This window comes from Hylobates moloch, unplaced genomic scaffold (assembly GCF_009828535.3).
Source record: "Hylobates moloch isolate HMO894 unplaced genomic scaffold, HMol_V3 SCAFFOLD_15, whole genome shotgun sequence".
Taxonomy (NCBI): Eukaryota; Metazoa; Chordata; class Mammalia; order Primates; family Hylobatidae; genus Hylobates; species Hylobates moloch.
In genome coordinates, this window is record NW_026652290.1 from 78,603,721 (window position 1) to 78,621,253 (window position 17,533).

The window sequence follows — 17,533 nt, forward strand, 5'->3', positions numbered from 1 at the left end:
AGCGCCCGTCCTGCCTGCTCCCCAGGGCCTCTTGCATGTATTGCTCATTCCGGCCTCAGGCCTTTGTCTCCCTGGTCCACTTCTCCTGGAATGACCTCTTTTCCCCCTGCCTGTCTAATCCTCTTCCATCCTAGCTCTGGTGGGAGATTCTTCACTCCTAAGACCCAGGCCGATCTCTGCTGGCCTCCTCTGGACATTTGCAGGAGCTGGAGTCCACCCTAAAACAACCAAGGGCTCATTTGCATCAATAGTTATCATGCTTTCTGAACCCGCGATGGGGCCCTTGGCCCAAGTACAGCTGTACCCGCAGGGACGTGGAAGCACGTGATCTAACGCTGGGACTGGCTGGGAAAACTGGGCCATGGGCCTCCATCATCACACACCATCTCAGACAGGGTCTCAGTCATCCAGGCGGGCTTTGTTTGGTTTCCCCTACTAGCTGGGAAGCTTCTAGAAAGAAGGATCATGACTGCTGAATAAGTATCATTTTTAAACACTGTGTGTATTAGGTGGGGCTGGGGAAGTACTTCAAAATCGTTTTCTCCTGGGTCCTGGGGGACCAAGGAAAGTTCAGTCCAGTAGTGAAAGAATTGATTTAGACTTCATTTGAGGTCACAGAGAGGCCAAGCAGTTCCCACAGGGGTCGCTGAGCTCAAAGGAACGTTTGGAAGAAATGGGGGTGACAGGATCCTTTTTGGAAGAACTGAGTGCCGGAGGGAAGTGAGGGGCAGGAGGCTGGAAGATGTGGGAAGGGCCATGTGGGAGGCCCAGTGCTGGCTGAGACAGTGAGCAGTGACCTCTGGGGCAGAGAACACAGCCCTTTCACTTACGTGAATTCAGCCTCAGTTCCCATGATGCTGGCCTGGGCTCTGGCCCCCGCCCTGCCACTAACTCCCTGTGTGACTGCAGGCAAGTCGCTTTGTTTTCCTGGGCATCAGTTTCCTCATCTCTAAAATGAGGAGGTTGAAAAAAAGAAGCGATGGGGTTGGGCGACATTGTTTCTCAGCCCCTCTCAGCTTCTGAGATAACATCCTGTGCTGTCTTACCCTGGACCACTGCCTCGGGGAAGGAAAAGCCAGGTTAACCTGACCGTTCTTCTACAGGCCTCCTGGTAAAAGTTCTTTTTCACAAAAAAGCAGAGAGTCTTTTGTGCGGGATCCAGGAGAGGAAGGATGTGAGTGGTTGAATCTCGCATGTTGAAAAAGAAATGAATCTGCATTTCCTTGATCTCCAGAAAAAAACACAGTTCATTCACTCTCCATCCCCCTCTGAACATGGGCATCAAAGCCCATGCTGCGGAATGGGATCAGTTTTGCCCTGCATGATCAGAAGGGGCAGGGTTGGCCCTTCTCTACCAGGTAGGGCCTTCTGATGTTCCAGCCTTAGGTCAGAGTCCCTCTCCCAGAGAGATTTCTCATCCATAAGCCCGCCAACCAAGACAAGTGCTGAGATGTCGTCACAGCCCACCAGGGTTTGCTTGCCTAGAGGGGGATCTATCTAGCATCAGGAGGACCCCCAATGGCTGAATGATTGCTAATTCTGCGCGGGCCCCTACCTCGGTCCTTGCACATCTGGTCACACAGGCATGTACCTACTCCTGAGTCACCTACATTTTGAAAATATAAAATCAGGAGCATTTAAGTCAGTCTTCACTGGATTGCTTGAGGCAAAACATGAAGCAGTGATGGCTTGTGTGGGTCTTGTGTCTTGTGCTTGGAGGCTGAGCTCCTCTGACCCATGAGGAACAATGGCTTCGTTGTGTTCCTCTCTGGCTTGCTTGCTGGACTTGGAAGCAAGAGGAGCTTTGGGCTGCCCAGCACCCCCAGGGGCAGGAGGGTACAATCATGGCCCAAGGACAGCACTGTGGACCCCATGGGACCCTGCAGTTGTTAGGGGGCTGGGATGGATAGCACCTTTCCAGGCCTGAATCCTGAATTTGCCAGTGCTCAGAGGCAACTCTGCTCCTGAAGGATGGGCTGAGAGGTGTCAGTCACAGAAAAGCTTCAGAAAAGAACAGGTGATGTTTTCAGGAAGTCCAAGATGGCAGGCAAAGGTGGGTAGGAACCTGGCAGAGCCCAGAAACTCCAGTCTGAAGGTCCAGGCCCCAAGTTTTGGAAGAGAAGAGTAAGCAAAAGAACCAGAAGGAGGTCTAAAGGCTAAAGTAATAAAGACATGAATTTTCTATTTAGAAATGAGAACAGGGTCCTGTCATAAAATCAACCTCCCAGCCATCAGTCTAAGGTGTGAGAGGAGAGATGCACTGGCCAGGAAAGGGTTTCAGTTTCATTTCTCCCATCAATAAGCTGTGACTTGCTTAAGTCATAAAGATCCTCAGTTTCAGCTGTAGAATGGGTGCCCATGGCATTGCTTAGACCTAGGATCCAGTGAGCTAACAAGCTAACATGTGAGACCACACTATATGGACCAAATGCTTAGGCAAAGTACATGCTGCTGGAATGGCTGGTTCTAGGGTGGACAGTGAGAGCGCAGGCTGCTGCACAGTCTCTCCCCTTGCCCCCATCTCTCCATGGAGACAACGGTCTGCTCACAAGCGGGTCATGATTTGGAAAAGTGAAATTTGAATTGGGGAACATATCATGCTCATGTCCAGTTCTGGGCTTTCGCTGCGCTCTGTCTCTGGCCGAGGGGATCTCTGCTCTTCCCAATCACAGTCTACCTGGGAAGACCCTACTCCAGCCCAGCCACCTCCATATTGAAGTCCTAATGGCCAGGCTGCCCCTTTCCCTTCGGGACCTCCATCCCAAAGTGCACTATGTGAATATACAGAGCAGCGTGGCTCTCAAACGATTTCATGTAATTTTCTGAAAGCAGAGACCATGACTTGTTTCCTTGGGTTCCCCATAGGATACAAAAAATGGCCCCAAGGCAGATAGATAGAAAAATACTTGCAGAAGTATGGAAGATACAATATGAATTTTCAGACTTAGGCAACTGCCAAGTATTTAACACAGTCTTTCCTTCACCAGTCTTGTCAGCTCACTTCAGTAGTCTCATAAAGGTCTGTGCTAATGTTCAGTTTCTATGAACTACTTAATAAACACTTTACATTGGCATAGCCCATGATGAATCCACAGGAAATAAAAGCCACCAGCAGTGGTAGGATCAGAATACTTTAATAAGATACCAGTGTCAAAATACATTTCCTTATAAAGTTAAGCTCCCATACAGTTATAATGTTGTCAGTAGGAATTCGACAATATAATAACGTTCATGAAATCGTTACGTTGACAGGTAGGGTTAATATGAAGCTTGGAATATTTTTCAGTGTTTTAGTAAAACCGCAAGGGTAAAATGCCCTTAATGCCAGGGCAACACACACAGGAAATCAAATACCAGCATTTACATGTCAGTAACCCTTCAAGTTCTGCCACCCTGTGTGGGGTAATGCTGTGCAGCTAAAATGTGATTTACGCAACACCATGACTAAGGAATTTCTCATATAACTTAAATTTCTTTTGAAAGCTACTTTTTGTTTTTGGCAATAAGTCTATCTGGGCTTACTAAATAGTTGGCCCAATGTGCTTTGTGTGTGTTTTTAGAAACTTCTTCATTGTACCCATTACAGAAAAGTTCCATGTAATTGGTATTGAAAAACCAGAGGTGTCGTCCCTCTTACCCAGTGAGACGCAAAGTGCTCTGGGAACACTATTTTCAGTGCTTCCTACCTACATGTCACTGCCCAACCCAGAGACCTCAGCCAGGGCCTGTGGCTAGGGGCCATCCCTGGAGGCCTTGCGGGGCCATCTGGCTGCCGGCTGAGGGGGGCTGCAGGGCTGGTCTGCACCAGCTGCTCTCCTGCTGTGCAGCCTCCTCCTCAGTCCAGCTCCACGGGGCTCCAAGGTCGTGAGCTTGGAGGACGTGGACGGGGTCACTATACCATTGCTGACCCCTCATTTGCATGAATTCCCATCTAAACCATCTCATGGTAGTTCTGGAAATGTCCAAATGTGCCGTGTGAAAGACCATCCGAGTCACATAGCTCAGTGCACTTGAAGGGCTAGCAACAAAACCTTAAGAAAAGTTAGAGCACTTCCCCGCCCCACTCCCCGACCCCACAACGTGCCATCAGACCCTCTTGGCAGCAATAATAATACATACATACATACATAGTACATAGAGAACGTGAGGGGATAGCGCGCAGTGCTCCCGCTGAGTGACTCCACTGCTCGGATTGTCACACCTATGGCATATCACAGATGGCAAAAAGCCGACAGAGGGAGGCCTTCCACAGTGTCCGTACAGGCCGTGGGAGCACTGGACAAGTCTGCAGTGTCCACAACACCAAGAAAAATTAACAGCTTCGAAAAGATCTTAAAGTGATTTTGTGAGCAGGATTCCATTTTCGTTTCTAAGTTTTTAGATATTACAAAGTACCCATATATATGATAAACACTTAACCCAGATATAAATTTTCTCTTTTAAAAAAACTCAGTTATGTTTTTGAATAATAATAAAAAATCCACCAAATGCAGGGGAAAAACACCAGTTTAGGAAAAGCCACGCTGTGCAACTTTCACAGATAACCACATACGTTGGAGTTGACCTTTCACATTTCTTTTTTTCCAAAATTAGAGCAAAGAGTCAGCTTAAACCAAAAAAACCCTGAAATTTACAATATGGTGATTAGTTTTAAAAAAGAAAGGAGAAGGGTTCTGCGAGGGAGACGCCACAAACCAAGCTTGGAAAGCAAAATCATTTTTGTTTCTCTTTGGCAACAACAATAACGAGGAATCTTTTTAGTAAAATGAAGCTAAAGCTCTCCCTACAGAAGAACAGACATGCACCAAAGTTGTTAGTATGGACAGTTGTGTGTGAGGAGGAGAGGGAGGGAGAGAAACCTATGGATAATATAAATTAGAAGTAATTGAAGGTGGGGAGGAGAAAAAATCCTACAAAATTTAAGAACATTTCAGAACAGGTAAAACAATTGTGTACTTTAAAAACAGGGATAATAAAGTGAGCATCTCAGAAAAAGGCCACTGCTTGGTGACCTGGGCAAGTCTGCCAGGTAAGTCCATCTTGTAAATAGTGTGCTGGCGTTAGAAATACCTAGTTGCAAAAACAGACGGAGAGAGTGAAGCTGGTGGGACGGCGCCGGCAGAGGTGCTGCCCAGGTGGAAGGCCTGGCTCAGGTGGCCTGGTCCAGGGCTCTGAGGAGGTCCCCTCCTTGCAGGAGCGTGGAGCTTCCCAGCACGGGCACGTTCACCTCACAGTCATATCTGGTCAGTTCGGGCAGCAGGTAGGACTCAAATGAGGGCCCAAGCAGCCGGCTTGCCATGCCTGAAAGAAGGGTTGGTACCATAACTTAAAGGCCTAAATCGAACATTTGGAAAAGTGTCTACTTCTTTGTGACTGGGGGATACCGATAGGGCAGCCCTAATTTCACTCTGCTCCTTCAGTGATGTCTGTCCCATGGCCTGCTGCATGCTCGGGGAACGTGTCTGCCTCCAGAACCATTGCCTCAGGTGGGGTGCTGAGACCCAAGAAAGAGGAAAGCGTGAGGTGCGGGCTGCAGCACAGGTAGGTGGAAGCTTCAGGAAGAGCCTGGGGTTGCTGACCCCATGCCTCCTGGCAGCAGGGAGGAAAGGCTGAGAGGGAGTTCTGAACCACCTGGCACCTATGCTCACATACACAGAACATGCAGAACACACGCATACATGTAGACGCAAACACAGACTGCCTCAAGATTCAAGAGTCTGAAAATCCAGTTTCCGGTCACCACCCTCAGCAGTCCTTTCTTCTTGCCTCTGTGCTATTCTCCTGCTGAGGAGGCAGACCAGGGAGTGGCAGAGGGAACACTCCCAGCACACACACAGGCCCCATCCCAAGGAGGAAAGGCTTAGGTGGCAGCAGAGAGCCTGGAAGCCCTGCATTCTGCCCCTCCGATGTGAGATGCCCACCTTCCTTCCCTTATCTGCAGAGCCTCGTTCCAGTGGCCATTCCCTCCTGCACCTCCTAGCCCAGATCCTTGCTGGGGTCCATGCTTGCCTCCCCAGCTGGACTGCTCCTGTGGACAGTATCAATGGATACCTGCTCACCATCCCTTGCTAACTTCTCCTCTTATTCATGGTCAGAAAAGAGTTTGATATGATTCGACTCTTTTGAAAAGAATATGATTTTTCCTTGATTTCAATATTCAAGGTAATTCGTGGGCTTCATAACAGGAAGAATAGTGCTGGCTACCTCTTACTGCACATAAATATATACCAGTCACTGAACTCAACAGCAGAGCCAGAATTTAAGCCAGGGCTGTCTGGCGGTTCTACAGCCTGGACTCGGAAGCACAGCACTATAACAACTTTCCCCAAACTCTATTGCTGAGGAAATTGCCTTTTAGGACAGGGGCCTGGTATGTTTTTCCATAAACCACGAATTATTTTCATGCCAAACAAACCTCATGAAGACATATATGATGTTTCACAAGATACTGTCAAGACGAAGGTGGCCCAGGGTTGAACGGCAGGCACCGGTGCCTGCAGTTGAACCAAGTCCAGTGGGGTGGGCCTACCAGAGCTTTCCAGGCTGTTCTCCCTGCAGCAAGTTTTGGCATGTTCTCAGCACCTGCCTGAACTCAGAGTGACACCCCAAAACACATCCACATGAAGAACTGAGGAAGGGGCAAGGCTCCGGGATTCTCAGGGTGGAAAGAGCCCTGGATGGCACCTGATCATGGGAGGGTTCCCTCTAAAGCCCCAGGGAAGGAGCATTCCCTTCTCCACACAGCAAGCTCATCCTTGCATAGGCGGGAGACCCCCTGCCTCTGCCCAGACCCCTTCCCAACTCTCTCTCTCTGAACTTTCTCTTCTTCAACAGGCCCTCACCACTGTGGCTGCCCGCTCTTTCTTCTGTAAGTGCTCCTGTCAGTCAACAGTGGTACAGTGTTCTGGGGGTGGCCAACCCAGTGTTCAGCGTTCGTTCAGTCCTCTTTGGGCAGCCGGTAGTGGTCTGGATTCTTTCCTTCAGTATTCTAGCCTGAGTTTGCATTAGGTGTTTTGAGTTTTTTAGCTGTGTCTCAGACCCACCCCCTGGGGGGCCTGGTCACTGATGTCACAAGGAACTTGTGAGGAGGTTCCCTAAATCCAAGGAGACCTGAGCCCTGGACAGGTGACTTCAAGTCAAGCACCTCCCTGTGCCTGGCACTGTGCAGATGCTGGAAAATAAGTAGACATGGGCTTCCCCTGGCATCGAATCCTGGGATGGGGGCGACAGATCCTGGGCACACCCACCTGACACCTTGTGGGCTGACGACAGGCTGTAGTCCTGGTACTGGGTGGCATAGCACTGTTGGGGGAACCTGCTCTTGCTGTTCTCCCCGGGACTGATGGCAGATGGAGGCTGTGGCAGCGGCAGATGTCTCAGGGGATGGCCCAGGCCGCTCATGGGGTTTTGGGTGAACTTATCTGAAAGACCAAAGTCAGAGAGTGACGGTAGCATTGGCCTGAGGGAGGGGAGAGGCCAGGAAGCCCTAGCATCCCTTTCCTTTATAAAAGGTGCTCAGAGTCACCAGAACTACAGCCTTCAGGACCCTCTGATGGCGTCATCTAAGTCAGAGTGGAAATGGAAAAGTTGGGTGTGTGGGACTGCGAGAGGGACAGAGGACATCGCCCCATTCTAACGAGGCTCAGAGAGGCAGGTACAGCCTGTGGTGAATGGAAGAACCAGGCTGGGCTCCCGAACCCCAGTCCTTCCACCAGAACCCCCAGGAGGCCCCGGCCTGTGGCCGCTGCTCACCATTGGGGACATTTGCGCTCAGTGGCTTGTCCGGCATCAAAGGGCAGCTCCCACCCCTGAGGTTCTTCATCCGTTTCCACATCAAATGTGAGGTGCTTCCACCAGGTGGGTCCCCCTGGGAGTAAGAAGGGCAGATGGAAAGGGGAAAGGGCCAGAGAACCAGGTCCCCAGACTGGGTGGGTTGGGTGGGCCTGGAACAGGGCTGGCACTTGCTGGCTTGGAAGTGCCACATCCCCACCCCTCTCAGCAGCACTGGGTTCCCTAAGGGCTGTGGAGAGGCCCCTGTGGCCAGTCGGGATGACTCACCCCGCTCAGGTCCTGGAAGGCTTGCTCTTCATACTCCAGCTGTCGCTTCAGCTTCAGCTTGTTGGAGAGGGCTACCATGGCCGGACTCAGCACATCTGGGCCTCGAGCCCCAAAACCCTTTGCAGACCTGCCAAGCCCGAGAGAGCAGGCTATGAGGGAGTCTGGAGCCTCATGCCACTCAGTGCCTTCTCATCTTAGGGGCCCTTCCAGTCCCAATGCTTATGCCTGTGATGACTCAAAGACCCAAAAGGCAGAGTCTCAGATGCACCTGCAGGCCAAGCTCGAGCTCTGCCTCCTTCCTCAGCTGTAAGATGCTAAAGGGCTGAAGCCTCCTGGTCTGGGGGATGGCTGCCTGGCTAGGCAATGTTAGTCCTTAGGAGGGTTTCTTCTGCCCCTGTCTCTCCTCTGCCTTTTGCTCCCACTGAAAACTAGTTAGGCTGCTCTATAAACGGCAAGTACCAGCAGCCCCTGGGAGTGGCAGGTCATGTACCAACCACTGTGGCTTAGCCCAGTGAGCTCTCAGCTGGTGAAATGAGCATGCTGGGGAGATGGGAAGGCATTTCTGGAGCCTGGGGCACAGCTGGGAGAGGCTGCAGTGTTGAGGATCCGGGGGGCAGTCAAAAGGCAAGGGGGAGGCATGGGCATCTTTTTGCTTTCTTCAACCAGGGAAAATCATCACTCAATTTTCTGTGTGGCTCAGATGATGAACCGAGATAAGAAAGGCACTCTGGTGGTGGTCCGAAGGGAGACACTGAGGTACAGGGCTCTCCACAAGCCACTTCTTTGCTTGCCCTCAGTGGCAGCCCAGACAAAAACCCATCCTACACTAGGCCTCACATGGCTTGAGGTGATTCCCCAAAGTCTGAGCTCAGAGAAGGGCTAAATGGGGTATCAGATGGCTGTGGAGAGGGGCAGGGGCCTCCCTGGGGGTCCAGCTATCTTACTAGTGGGTGCCTCTCTGTTCCACCCCGCCCAGCACGGCCCTGTTGGTACAGCTGAGTATCTGCCACTTACCTTGTCTTGAATGTGGAGACATGGGGTGGGGAGACAGGGGGCCCCAACGGCGCTGCTCCCAAGAACTCTGTGCGCTGATCCCCGACGGCCCACTTTGTGGGCCCAAAATGTAATGGTGGATCTGGGGGCCACTGGGTATTGGATCTGCCCCCCATGGAAGAGAGAGGGGTGCTGGCCTGGCCACAGCACGGCGGCAGGGATGCTTTGCTTCCGGCATCAAAGAAGATGGAGGACATGGGCCGGTGCTCAGGCTCTGTCTTCTTGCTCTCCAGCTGCTGCTGAAACTTGTCCAGGAGGAAGGGACTGTGAGGGGCTACAGGGGCCAGTGGCTGGAAGATGTTTGTCATGGCACTGAAGCAGTGCTGGGGGGTGGACTGTGGGTTCTCCGCCAAGAGCCGCTCCTCGGGGCAGATGGGGCTTAGCTGGAAGTCTTCCCCGTCCATGGGGATATAGGGTGCCAGTGTCTCCAAGTCCAGCTCATTGAAATCCGTCTGAGGGGAGACAGCACAGGTAAAGAGGCAAGGGGGTTGGTATGACCTCACAAACACTATTCCAACTCAGCTCCTGCAGAGCCATTCATCTCAAGCACTGTTTCACAGTGCTGCTCAAACTCCTCCACTGGCTCCCTAGGGCCTATCAGGAAAATGTACACGACCTTGTATCATGTACCAGCCTTCCCCCACGTTTATCCCCTCTTCACCCTGCACATTGAGAAATGTTCTCCTCTCTCCATCCCACCTGTCCAGAGCCCGCCTTCTCTCTTGAAGCCGAGGCAGCCCCTCTTCCACGGAGTCAGCCCTGCCTACTCCAGCCTGTGGTGGTTGTCCTTGTCCTACAATGCTTAGGCCTGTGGTGCACACTGTGGCTTTTTTTGGTCCTCTTCTCCCTCCTATAAGCTGGCACGGGCCTAAGCAAGCAGTGAGTGCCCAGGTCCATCTGTGGACTCTCGCAGAGTAACAACCAGACCCCAGGGGGTTCCAATCAGTAGATACTCAGATCATCCCTTAGGGTGGCAGTATCATGATGGACACTACAGAGAATACAAGCAGATGCGGAAAACAGTTTCTACCTTCAGAGACTGACACCCTCACTGGGTGTCAGCTGACTAATGACTGAAATACTAAGCAGTCTTTAAGGAGCAGAAGCAGATAGCTGTGATTAAGAGCCACACGATATATACTACAGGAGTTCCGAGGAGGGAGGGTGATAGAAAAGCTAAAATAGGGAATGTTTTGCAGAGTAGCTGGGATTTGTGCCAAGTAGGATCAAGAAACAATCTAAGTGGCAAGGCAGAAATCTGGTTGAACTCAAGACTAAGACAAATGGGGGATTAATGGTTTTCCCTGGGGTTTTGTAAAACACGTACCCCTCCCTCTACCTTATAGAACATTGGCCTTATGTAATGTATGTGTTCCTGAAGTTTTATGTAAGTGAAAAATTGTCAAACAGATGTTATTTTAAAGTGCATTTCATATAAAATGATTTTTTTTTTAATCACAAGATATGTTTATAAAGGGATTAATTGTCCCCTGTGTTTATACATGTTTTATAAATCTGGCTATGCTTGTTAAATGTAGGGCCTGTCTAAAGAAAGGTGCAGTGGTATCATTTCGGGTTTCATGTGCACTAAGAAGGTTATCTAAGTAGGAGATTCATGTGCTGGAAGAGCTGGATTTGACAGTGGGAGGAGGGGGTGACCACAGGCTCCATTACCCTGCACCCCCACCTGTTTAGGGGACCTAGGCCTTGGCCAAGCATCTCCACTGCTCTCTGCAACAAAGGGATGAGGCTACAAGAAGGGATGTGAGCCTTTGTTGCCCACCAGATGGCAGGCACACACCCTAGCCTGATCTCCACAGCCACCTACCTGGGTACTGCATTGGTCCTTGGCCTCTGTGTCCATGGCGAAGAGCTTCTCAATCACTTCAATCTTCAGGTCGTTATCCAAAGATGTGTAATAGTCTTCAGGGCTATTGGGCTAGGGGCCAGGAAGGAGGGGGACAGAGTCAAAGATACGGCACTGGTCTCCCCAGAAATCCAGCATGCAAGAAGAAATACATTTCTGGACCCAAAGGTTCAATTCCATTCCACCACACAACTATTTATAGAGGGGCCACTAATTAAGCTGTATGAATTAGGTCAATTCATCAACCTCTCTCAACTCGTCTCCTCATCATAAAATGAGGCTACTATCGCTTCACAGGTTGTCCTGTCTCGAGGACCAAACAGGATACAGGCTGTGGCCAGCAGGGCTGTGCAAACTGTGCAGCTCTATGCCACATACGGGATGCTACTGCCCTGTACGGGGACTGAGCTGGGGGCTCAAAGCCCTTCAAGGAGCTTATTTCAATGGGGTTGAGGGATGAACACTAAAAGGAAGAAAATAGCTCTGATACCTGGTAGGTAAGTATCACGGCCACTCTAGGGGACTCTGTGATAACCTGAGAAGGAGAAGGACAGTACCTGTCCCAAATGTCCCTTCAGCCATCTGGCAGCAGTCATACATACGGAGCCCTCTCTGTGTCCTCGCCGTAAGAGGGCTGCTCACCGTGGAGCAGCTGCTGCTGCTGGTGGCACTGGGGGTGGTGCTGCCCGGGGCGGCTGCCTGGGGCACGGTGAAGGCAGGCAGGCTCCCAGCCTCACTCTGGGTGCTGTGGCTCCTCAACTCTGTGGCCCATGGCTGGCTCGGGGGCAGGATGGCCTTGCCATAGGCTGAGGACTCCTCGAAGTTCTGATTCCCTGTGGAGACAAGGGCCTGGGAGGTGAACACCCACAACCATCGGGCTCACTCCAAGGCAGAGGAGGCCCAAAACCTGCAGAGAAGGCCCTGAGAGGGTCTGGAAGGCATGCCTGGGGCTAGGCGCCCCCAACACCCTGGGGCTTAGCTGGAACACACGGGTCTTTGACTCTGGCTATGAGTCAACGTAGAGACTCCCTTTTAAACGGAACAGTCTCCTGGAACATTTAATTTTCAGAGACTAAATCTATTAGGAGCCACTCTTCCCTGAGGAGCAATCCAGAAGGGTGGACAAGGAAGGTATGAGAGGGAGAGCAGAATTGGGCTATTGAGCTATTTGCCTCAGTACTGCCACAAAACAAGCTGCGAGACCTACTGGCCAAGGGCCCGCTGCGTTTCAGATTCTCTTTAGCTGCAATCCTCACGTGGCCGCTGTAGAACACATCTAAAAGGGGCTGACACAGTCCAAGGTGAGCACCACTCTTGCAGCAGCCACAGCAAGGCCAGGAGAGGGTAGCAGCGGGTTGCTAAGTGGGGAGCATGGGGCTTCAAGGGCATTTCCAGGATTGGAGCAGCCAAGGGCTGAAAACCCTGCCGGGGTCCCCAGTGACTTACATCCCTAGGGACAGGCAGACACTTTAATGAAGTCGTGGGTTTGAGGGCTTAATCCCAGGCCTCAATATGTTCTGTTTTTGGAATTATCCTTCCCAACATTATTCCAACTTAGCCCTCTGCCTAAACAAGCAATCTGTCCTTCCAGACCCTGGTAGGAATCTGCTCCTTCTCTTTGACAGCGTCCAAGTTGCCTCGGAGCAGATCCCTCACCTCTCCCCTCCCTCTCATCTCAGACTCCCACCACCCGTGGTGGAGAATCGACTCTTCAGGGGGTGTCCTCTCTTAACCCCTCCTCATACAGCACTTGGTGAGGTCGGATATGGGATGGTCTTATCAGGGCAGGAGCGTGTGGTGTTCTTTGGTGCTCAGCAGAGCCTGGCTTCTAACAGGTGATTAACAAGACTTGGGGATGGGGCTAGGGTAGCTCTGGTTAAGAAAAAACTGTAGCCAGGGAGGCCTGTTATGGTAAGAACTCTTCTCAGCCCCAACAGGGTTCCAGGGGCCTGGCTTAGCTAAGAAGCACCCACCGAAATCCAGAGAGATGATGGCGTCTCCTGGGGTGGGGGCCAGCTGGGCCAGCTCCTCGGGCTCCTCCTTTAGCTTGGTGAATAGGAAGTTACTCTTCTCAGACACAGCCCCCTTGCCACTGCTATCAAACATGCTGTTCATGGCCATCAGGTGGGGCTTGAACAGGGATTCAGTCTGGTCCATGGAGAACACCACATCATTCTTCTCAATCTCACTAATGGGGGGAAAAGAGCCATTCAGACCTTCCACATTTTCTAGAAAAATTCTGCTCCCCTAGGTGCATGGAAACCCTCACAGCTAAGCTCTCAGACAAAAAATGGGGAGGACCCCAGGCATTGGCATCTTATAAAGAACCACACAATAGAAGCGTGTGAGCCATGGAGGTAGTGACAACAGGGATATCTTCTGAATGTATGTCTGTTTCGGATCCTGTTTTATTAAATATTATTGCACTTGAGTGGGGTGGTACATATGAGGCCTGAATGCTTTTGTTTTTCTCTGTTTCTAGAAACAACTAGAAATGACTTCCTCTAGCTTTCTTTCCAGGTACTGTAGAGTGAAAGCATGACATCTTTTTTTCCCAAAAGCATGAGCAATTCTCTTTCCTTTTTCCCTATTCAGAAAATATTGACTATTGTGTGCTGTCTGCCTCCCCACCTGGGTCAGATGCATGGCATACATGACAGATGACAGGGAAAGGGCAGAAAAAAAAATCTCAACCCAGTATCCCACTGTTCCAAGACATCCACAGGAAGTCCTCTCAGTCACTAGGGTTAGCCCTGCAAGAGCTCGCTGAGGGGGTACCCAGGGCGCTGAGAGGCCTGGCATCTCCTAGGCCTGTCATCCTCAGTCTGGGAAGCTTGGGCACCCCCACATACCCTGCACCAAGGCCCGCCGGCCCTCACACGCTTACCTCAGGACGTAGTTGACACACATGATGCACTGGGGCTGCAGGTTGCGAGGGTTGTAGATGACTGTCCCCTGGGTCTCCAGCCACACGTAGCCCCCATGCTTTGCGAGCATCCGGTACTGGCCACTTACTACCTGACCCTTGGTGCACACTAGGGGAGGAGAAACAGAGCGGAGCTTAGGGCGGTGGGGCAGGGGTGTGCACCACAGGCTCAGCAGATCCCATGGGAGGGCAGCCTAATCTGCAGGGGAACAGACAGAACAGGGCACCAGGACAGTGAAGACCAGGGAGAGTGACCTGGGTGGGAGCTTAGGGATCACCTCAGCCAACTCTTCATTTTAAGTGTAGGAAAAATGACTTGCCCAAGGCTGTCTACTGAGGGAGGGACCCACTCACTATGCAGCTTTGCAGTGGCCCATCACCAATCCCTGGACAAGTCAGGCTCACAGACCAGCTCAGCTATAAGCAGAACTAAGACCAGAACCTGCCTTACTTTCTTCATGGGGTTCAATGGGAAGAAGCCCCTTCACACTGGGTAAGGGGTGCCATCCCCTGTCGAGCACTCCAGGTGGGGGGACTTCTAAGCAGCTTGGAGAAAGCCTGACCTCAGGGCAGTTTTTTTTTTTTTTTTTTTTTTGCAGCAGACCCACCACCAATACCCTGCTTATGAATAAAAGCATTTAAAACATTGATATCCTTGATTTTTCCAGGTCATCTGTCAGGCTTGCCACCTTTTGGGCCATTGAAGGTTTGTGACCCACAGCAAAGGCAGAGGCAAACCACCCCACGCTTTCTCAGTTGGGGTTGAGAAAGAGCTGGGACCCTGGCAGCCCACACACAGTCTCTTCATAAGCTGTAATAAATCTCTCACACTCCTTCTCCCAACTGCCCAGCTAGGCTTCCTACTTAGATTGCTCTACTAAGCGTTCATTTAAAAAGTGCTTTTATTGTCTACCTTGGGGAAGGGTTTCACATCACAAACTGTCCTGCCCCAGTCCAGAATGTTCCATCTGCTGCCATTCAAAAGGAATCAATAAATCTCTTTAAAGTCTAATAATGTTAGAATTTTTGGTATTCTTCTGAACTGCCCATTCCTTGGGAATTTACAGAACTCCAGCTCAGAAGCTCCCAAATCACAGAGACATTAGGAAAGGGCATGGAGGGAGGGTCGGGAAATCTTGCTAGCTTGGGGATTTAGGGAAAGGAACAATCCTTCTTGGTTTTGGTTTCCTCCTCTGCAAAACAGGATATCGATAATAATAGTAGTAATGGTCATAACTGTCATCATTAGCTACCCAGCATACCAGTGCCATTTGTACTGAGGATTGCATGTACCTACATGGCTTATCAGGTACGTAAGTGTTGACCGACTGTCATCAACAAATTTTGTATAGGAAAAGCCACCTCTTTCCTAGAGATACTAATACATATTATGCCCATGCCCTGTCACAGACAATTTGTTACATGTTGGTAGATAGATAGTCTCATGAGGGGCCACTTGGGAGGATATCCAGGTTCTCTGTAGACAGAGAGTCTCGCCGGTTCTCCCGGTAGGCTCGCAGGCCGCCTCCCCATTCATCAGCCCTGTACAGCTGAGGAACATGGCTCTCTTCATACTAGTGCAGTTTAGTAATCCTTTACACTTATGTGTTGCTTTCTTCTTCCAAACTTAGCAAGCACCTGCAAAGTGCAAGAATTCCTGTAACTTACATTTGTATAGTGCTTTGCAGTGTTCAAAACTATCTGATATGATGATTCGTTTCTGCAAAGCATTTAGAACAGTGCCTGGCACATAGGGCGCTCACTAAGGATTAGGTCATCATCACTGCATTTCATAGGCAACACCATGGGGTGCCTGTTATTATTCCCACTTTACAGCTGAAGAAACTGAGGCTTAAAACTACTGAGTGATTTGCTGAAAGACCACCTCAGTGGAAACAGTAGACAGAATTATAGTTCAAATTAAAGATTCCTAGTCAAAGCTTTTTCTGTTTGCTCTTTTAAAAATAAAATAAATGTTATTGGGGTCAAATTTACCTTCAATAAAACACACACCCATTTAAAGTATACAGTTCAAGTTTTGACAAAGGTACAGTGAAGGTGTAGAACTTTTCCGTCACCGCCCCCACCACCCCATTTTTTTTAATGCCTCTAGGCAGTTAATCTTCATTCCCACCCTGGTTCCAGGTAACCACTCTTCTGCTTTTTGCCACCGTATATTCGAATTGTCTTCTAGATTGCCACGTGAGTAGAATTGTAAAGGAGTATCTACACTTGTGTCTGGCTTCTCTACACTCAGCATGTTTTGAGATTCATCATGGCGTTGCAGGCATTTGTGGTTTACTCCTTTTCATCAGTGAGTTGCAATCCGTTGCATGGACATACCATAATTTGTGTATCCGTCTGCCTGTTGATGGATGTTTGAGTTGTTTTCAGCTTTTTGGTTATTATGAATAAAGTTGCTATAAACATTTGTGTATAAATCTTTGTATGGACATATTTTCATTTCTCGTGGGTGCAGCTAGGAGTGCAATTGCTGGGTTACACGTAAAGTATATGTTTATAAGAAGCTGCCAAATTATCTCCAAAGTGGTTGTATCATCTTGTCTGATCTTTTAAACGAAATCCTTTGCCACAGGGACGATAAGTACTTTCTTTTAACATGAGGAAACTAAAGCCAGAGGGTTATGATTTGCTTCACAGCTTACAAGACAATAGTGACAGAGTCTGAGCTACACAACGTGTCTTGTGGCTCCTAGTACAGTGGTCTCTTTATTACCTGGGTCCACAAATCACTGGGAAGACCAAATTTGCTGTTGCCACTGTCCTAAACCATCATGGACTCAACCAAGGAAATCACTTTTATCCTTTCTGCTCTCCCTTTATCTGTGCCACTGAGGTGCCTCTGCTGCAGTAAAATGATTCTTGCACAATTTCAAGTGCCTGTATTTAACTTATTTAGATGGTCCTTAATGCAAACCAAATTCAGGGCTCTTACTCTTTTTGATCAAACAGTGCAGGAGGCAAAGGTTTTAACTGCATTTCTAACAATTGCAGGCAAGGGCCTGCTCTGTCAGTAGAATATAATTAACGCCAGCTTTCTAATCATCTGGTCATTAATGCCAGCCTTGGTGAAGGGCCTGCTACTTAATAGATAGGAAAATAAGATTAAAGGCCATAAAAAGCCTAAGAGCACATAATATCCTCATATAACAAAGGGAAACTGACCCCTAACCTCACCCCCAGAGTAACAGTGTATAAATTATTAATCCATTTGGAAATTACAGCTTTCAATGATCTAAATCTAGTTGAGCTTCTCCAGGCATTTCAACGGTAAACCTTTACAGGCTAAGACATACGTGTGTGTAAATGGGGGACCCCAGTGTGTGAATCTGGACCTGTCTCAAACCTCAGCCTCCAGTTATTCTAGAGCATGTGTGTCTGTAGTGAAACTTTATTTGCAAAACCTCAAGGATAAATGAGAGACAGGGGTCAGGGGCAAGGGGCAAACTCCTGTCATAACTGTCATTAATCCAATTTCCAACCCATGCAGATTTCCCTTTGCTGGATGTGGGCTTGTCCCTTTGCTAGCTATGGGTTTCTGAGCTCAGGGCGGCTTTACTTGGCTCCATCGGGGGAGAGAGAGCCTGTGATTTCTATTTGGGCTGTGA

The 17,533-nt window shown here is 49.7% G+C and overlaps 1 protein-coding gene across 2 annotated transcripts in view; it reads right to left on the reverse strand.

Moving 5' to 3' along the window:
• Positions 1-3,118: 3,118 nt before the first annotated feature.
• EPAS1 (endothelial PAS domain protein 1) overlaps positions 3,119-17,533 on the reverse strand; it is an 89,057-nt gene continuing 74,642 nt past the window's right edge. For both annotated transcript variants that reach the window (XM_032176422.2, XM_058428732.1), the window contains 9 exons: positions 13,866-14,013; positions 12,952-13,166; positions 11,621-11,811; positions 10,940-11,050; positions 9,073-9,563; positions 8,059-8,185; positions 7,753-7,867; positions 7,248-7,421; positions 3,119-5,301 (listed from right to left, as the gene is read on the reverse strand). In XM_032176422.2, coding sequence (XP_032032313.1) covers positions 5,150-5,301; positions 7,248-7,421; positions 7,753-7,867; positions 8,059-8,185; positions 9,073-9,563; positions 10,940-11,050; positions 11,621-11,811; positions 12,952-13,166; positions 13,866-14,013 — 1,724 coding nt within the window. In that variant the 3' untranslated portion in view covers positions 3,119-5,149. The remainder of the gene's footprint in view (positions 5,302-7,247; positions 7,422-7,752; positions 7,868-8,058; positions 8,186-9,072; positions 9,564-10,939; positions 11,051-11,620; positions 11,812-12,951; positions 13,167-13,865; positions 14,014-17,533) is intronic.